Source organism: Austrofundulus limnaeus, unplaced genomic scaffold (assembly GCF_001266775.1).
Source record: "Austrofundulus limnaeus strain Quisiro unplaced genomic scaffold, Austrofundulus_limnaeus-1.0 Scaffold121, whole genome shotgun sequence".
NCBI lineage: Eukaryota > Metazoa > Chordata > Actinopteri > Cyprinodontiformes > Rivulidae > Austrofundulus > Austrofundulus limnaeus.
The window spans coordinates 535,625-541,836 of NW_013952523.1; the positions used below are offsets into that span (position 1 = coordinate 535,625).

The 6,212-nt window shown below is 42.8% G+C and overlaps 1 protein-coding gene across 1 annotated transcript in view; it reads left to right on the forward strand.

The window, feature by feature from the left end:
* Positions 1–374: 374 nt before the first annotated feature.
* The window catches only part of gjd1b (gap junction protein delta 1b), a 55,179-nt gene continuing 49,341 nt past the window's right edge, over positions 375–6,212 (forward strand). The window contains exon 1 of the mRNA XM_014014992.1: positions 375–1,386. Coding sequence (XP_013870446.1) covers positions 1,316–1,386 — 71 coding nt within the window. The 5' untranslated portion in view covers positions 375–1,315. The remainder of the gene's footprint in view (positions 1,387–6,212) is intronic.

Below are 6,212 nucleotides of genomic sequence, written 5' to 3' on the forward strand. Positions count from 1 at the left end.
TAGGACCAAAGTGTGCATTGACTTTAGGTTAGGCTTAGGGTCAGGTTTGTACTGCGGTGGTTAGATTTAGGGTAAGGGGTCAGGGTTAGGTTATAGAAATGAATGGAAGTCAAAGCAAAGTCCCCATGAGGATAGAAGAACAAATGCATGTGTTTATGTATGTAAGCAGCAATAAACCAGAGGATGGCATAAAGATAGACAAAGAATACAATTTTGGGTGAGAGTAAAATGCAAAATGTTTTTGTATTGGTGGTGGTCTGAGTAGAAAGAGATGAAGAGGATGTGCAGAGTGAGGAAGAGGAGGGGGGGGATAAGCACGGTGATGGAGAGTGAGTGAGTTAGAGGGAGTGAGAGGGGTTGGGGAGGAGCGGAGAGATGATTCCTCGCTAATCCTCTAGACACACGCTTGGTCTGACTGCCTACTGGCTCTGAGAGAAAGAGGGAGACGGAGGCAGGTGAAGGCAAACAGAGAGAGAGAGAGGCTGAGAGGGAATAAAGATGAAGGAACGAGAAGAAAGGGAAAGCTGCCTCCCATAAAGCATGCTGAGAGACACACAGAGACAGAGGGAGGAAAGTCTCACAGCGAAGCGGAGGAGCACCATGCTTCATTCCTCCTGAGCTACGCCAGGAGAGCAGGAAGGAGCAACAGGGGGGAGGAACAGAAGGAGTCTCTGGAAAATATCAGGGAGAAACAACAGAGAAGACTGAGGAGGAGGGAAGAAGGGTGAAAAGAAGGAATAAAGAGGATGGAGGAGAGAAGCACGAGCAGAGAAACAGCCCTGGCTCCTCCGGCTCAATTGAGCGTGTGGACCTGAGCCTGGACAGAGTTACTACGAGATGCTGTCAGAGAATGAGTGTGGAAAGGAGGAGTGTTAGTGTGCAGCTGATGGATGTGTGTTTGCACAAACTCTGGCTGCTTCCTAAAAGTCACCAGGAGTAGATGAGAGCCTGGTCTCTTTTAGACCAGGTGTGTGAGAGAACATATGGCAGAGCAGCTGTTCAGGAGGTAAACGCAGACCAGAGGAGGGAGGCGAGGGAAGACACACTCCCAGGAGGAAGTGCATTACGACGTGTGTGTAGGAAGCAACACAATCCAATCACTTAAGGGTTGCAGAAAGGAGCGTGAAGCTGTGGAGACCAGCGTGATGTCACTGAGCATCTTCAGAGTCTGAGATCCTCCTGAAGCAACTACCTCATCGCAATACAACAAGTGGACTTTAAGACTTGGAGTGCAGCACTTTAACACCCGTTCACCTGCTGACTGAGGGGTCCTGCTTGAGTTCCTGTACCCAGTGGATGCCTCCCAGCTCCAGCCATGGGAGAATGGACCATCCTGGAGCGCCTCCTGGAGGCTGCTGTGCAGCAGCACTCCACTATGATAGGAAGGTGAGTGGTTGGTGAGATTCTGGTCCCAACACAGTTTCTGTTTTTCACCAGTTTGGTTTTCTGCTCGGTCTGCATGCAGTATTTCACGTATAATGTCACTAACATGCATGCAGAGTTTAAATCTTTTTTTCTGCTGTCAGTCGGTGATTCCTGAGCGGCTGATTGTGAAATGAAGGGGGAGCTTTAGCCGCTTTAATCCTCCTGAGTGACATGATGGGATGGTTTAGGAGCAATAAGGCACAGCTTTAGTCCACACAAAAGGCTCTGAATACCAGGGCATCCAGGGCAGCATGAAGACCTCCCTCCTGGGGTGTCCACCATTTACCCCTTTTCATACTGTCTTTGTTTTTTACTGCCTGCGGCCAAAAGGCAAGATACATCTGATGGTCTGTTGGTCAGCAAAATATTTCATGACCCACTGGATGAATTTTAATGACCCATTCAGAACATAATCATTGAATGTCCATTTATAACTGATAACCTACAGGAGCTAACTTGATTTAAGATGGCTGCTACAGCTAAATCTTATCAAACACAAAAATGTATGTTATACATCATTACATTTTACAGCTACTGAGCTTTAATTTAGCGTGGTTCTGGCTAGGATTGATACCTAACATACTCTGAGCATTAAACTGTTGGAGTGAACCCTAGAGATTTGTTGGAAAAATACATTTTGGATGAATTGTAATGCAATTTTCAGGAAGTAGTTATTGGACGTTAGTCTACAACTGATAAACGTTTGCAGTCAATCCAGTTCAAGATGGCCGCCATACCTGATTGAACTGACCCCTACTCAAAAGTGTCCACAAGTCAGTCCGTTTTACAGATATCATGCGATCCTCAACACATTCTCATCTTATAAGACGATGCATGAGAGAGAATGATTACTTTCAAGGGGTTGACCAAAATGGCCGCGATGTCATTAAAATTCAGGCATTTACAGGAGGCAGGTGAGCACTGCTTCAAGGAGATCTTTAATCCTTTATTTCTCCTCCAATTTTACACCACAGCAGCTTCAGAAACCACAGTTCTAAATGTGCATCATCTTACCACAATACCCATTTCCTCTTTATAGTTTACCACATGAAATTATTTTCCAAACCCAAAAAAGGAAAAGAAGTCAGTGCAGTCACGGCAGTAATGATTAATGCATTCTCCTACATCTCGAAATGTCTTGTATTTTAGTTTGTAGAAATCATTCTTGTTGGAAAGGCAATTATTCATGAACATTTTAGCCTAAGTAGAAAATCAAATCTGTAAAGACATAATTCTTTTTCACATCCAGCAAATGATCTATTATGGAAGGTGAAAGGTTGCTGAAACCACCATTTTATCATTAAATTTACAACAAACTGTCTGAATTAGTAGCTGAACTGAGTCACTCTGCCTTTAATCACTGACTGTAAATCTGTTCACTGTGATTTAACAGATGTGTGGAAAAAACTAATTATAGATTTTATTTAGGTCATGATCTTAAAGTAAAGTTGACAAGATTTGTTTTCTCGTGCTGCGATAAACTATCGGTCAGCTTTTGCTTCCTCTCCTTCATGGCACACTTGAAGTGCTCTGTTGCTCATCAGCACAGCTCGTCATCCTGGCTGCAGGGTCTCTGCGAGAACGAGAGGAGACGGAGACAGAGGGTTGCCAAGGATAAAACTCACCAAAGAAGAATGATATCTGCAGAGACAGTCACGGATCAGAAATGTGAGAAAGTTGAGTTGGAAACCATCAGAATGTGAGAAGCCCGAGACGTGACACTGATGTTGGAGAAGCAGTAAAAGGACGAGAGAAAGCCAGAGCAGCAGGGAGTGGACACACGTCTCAGTCTGCGGGACGTTGGTAGGAAGCCAACTGTCTCGTCATGAGATGGTGCCGTGCGTCGTGACCCAGGCAGGGCAACGAACGTCAGCCAAAAATCCATCTTCGCCCAGATTAAGTCTGTTGTCCATTCAGTTGAAATGTTCAGATGACAGATGAAACTACAGGAATGTTTTCATCAGCTCTGGAAGAGCCTGCAAAATATATTAAATTATTCAGAAGTGGAGAGAACTTAATAATGTTCAGAAAGTTGGACAATTTTTTTTTCAGTATATTACCACTGCTTCAAGGTTTGCACAAGCGGCCGGTGTATTTGAGCTCACTTTTTGACAAAGGACAATAAAAATGGTTCTGATCCGGATGTAAATATATTAATGTAATTAGTGGTTTTCTTTTATTTTTTTTACATTTTGAATATGTTCTGAGAGAATGATCAGTTCATACAGTTTATGTCACCACTCTTTCAAGATGGAAAGATTTGCATTTATTTCTGAAAGTAGATTTCTGATTTTCTAATTGGACTATATCACTACTACTTCTAATCAGGCTGAAGTAGACAGATGTCTTATCTGATTTCCAACAAGGTTGCTCAGGACTGCTGTAAGGCTTTTCAAGCTCTGCCTTTCTTTTGAAAATGCTACTAAATCTGTTGAACTTAAGTTTGTGTTGTCCGCAGTCAAATAGTTAACGCTTTAAAGTTTTTGAATTCAAACCCCAGTAGATTCAGATCAAAACGTATAAATCTAAACCATTTTCAGTGATACCTGAGGATCCTCAGGGTTCTGTCCTCGAGCCACGTTTGTTGAACACATATTTTAGAGATGGGATGAATGATTGGCTCTTTGAGGGGATCCTGATGTTGACAATCTGTTTATTTCATAGAGATGTTCAAATTTGAACACATTACATCATCACGTCATGTGGGCATGTTTTTGTTACGTGGAACCCAACCTCCCCCTCTGCCTGCTTTCCTTGAAAAAGCAAAGGAGCGATTGTCTCTACAAACGGCTTTTTACTGTCTGCAAATCAGTTAGTATTGTTCATTGTAAGGAGCCCTTCAAATGATTCTGTTAGGAAGATTAGGTTAGTTAGTTGGTTAGGTTAGTCTGACTTATTATTATATATTTTTTGCAAATTAAATATAAATTTTCATTGCTATGCAGATGACACCGAACTCTACATTTTCTCCAAACCCCTTCCATCTTATTCATTAATTGTGTGTTCCCATCAAATTTGCTTCAACAAAAATTGAGGTTTACCTCAAAGGTGCAGAAGCAGCCGTCAAGTTTTTCCAAAACTGAAGCTGCTTCCTCAATATTTTGTTCATTGCTTCCTGTTCTCCCCAGTGTGTTATTCTTCATTGTACTTCATAGTTCACATAAATAATGTGATGTGGTTTGTTTACTTTTTGTTCTGAGTAACACAAATGATGACTGCTCATCTCTCCAAGTTCAGCTACCATATTTGTTTACTCCTTGGTAACATCTCAATGAACATTGTAAATCTCTTCTCTTTGATTTCCCTCTCAAGTCCTTACTTCATCTGTCATTATTATAACCAGTCATAACCACATTATTCTTGTCCTGCAAGAACTAACCAGTGTTCCCAGATAGTTGAGATTTTTAGCCCAAAAACCTGTTACAAACCATCACAACACAAAAACCTGTCCAATCAATCCATCTGGGGCGGCTGTGGTAGAGTGGTTAGGAGAGTCGACCTGGAACCGAAGGTCGCCGGTTCGATTCCCGTCCAGTCGACTCAGTCGTTGTGTCCTTGGGCAAGACACCTCACCCGCCATGCCTACTGGTGGTCAGAGGGTCCAGTGGCGCCTGTGTATGGCAGCCTTGCCTCTGTCAGTGCGCCCCAGGGCAGCTGTGGCTACAATTGTAGTTTGCCACCATCAGTGTGTGAATGTGTGTGTGCATGGGTGAATGTCTGTAGTGTGAAGTGCTTTGAGTGTCCTGGATGGATAGAAAGGTGCTATATAAGTACAGTCCATTTACCATCTAATCAATGGATTATTGTCGCTTTCACTCTGTTCTGTAACTCTTCTTGTATTTTCTCACTTTGGCATTGTCCTGCCTGGTTTACCACAGTTTCACCTGCTGCTGCTAAAACTAGCATAATTAGGGCATCACTAGTTCTTTTGTCAATGCCCTGGCAGAAGACAATAGCCAATCAGAGATGGAGAAAGGTCAGGAGGCGTTGCTATAAACCAAGATGATGATTGATTGGTTGAAATGTGTTTTTTAAATTGTTTTAACTCAAAAAACACTGAACCGACTCCGAACCCACCCAAATTATAACCACTTACCCAAATCTCAATTTGGCTACATCCAACCACCTCACACCTCCAGCTGCCCACCTGTCTGCTATGGGAGATAATCATCTGCTCCTCACTTCACCTCTGGAAGGCTCTCCCAGCAGATAATCAGAACATAGACTCTTGCTGTATAGTCGTGGTTAAACACACATCTGCTGAAATATGTCAACGTTGTTTGATTTTTTTTTTGTTACTATTTATTGTTCGATGTTCTGAAAGTTGCTTGAAAATAAAATGCATGTTATTAATATTGCAGTATTACTAGGACAGCACAGTTAATTTGAAACTAACACTTTGAATGAAACGACTTGTTTCTGCAGTCACGTTTCTTCACTGTACTTTCTGTCCAATCTGGGTCATGACTGATCAGAAAAGCACACAAACACACTCTCTGGTTCCTGAAACCCCCACTGGTCCTGCTGCTGCAGTTTCCACGTGTCCCTTTGGTCACGAAGGGGGTGATGTTTTGTGTTAGGAGACACTGGACAGGTTTGTGTCCCTGAGGGGATGCCAGCGGCAGTTTACACAACGAGCCCAACATGGTAGCAGCCGGCGTGTCTGAGTCATTCGTCATACATGAGTCACACACACACACATGTTTGTTTCTTGACCCTGTGGGGACCTTCCATTGACTTCCATTCATGTTTTTTAGACTTTATAGCCTAACCCTGACCATATACTC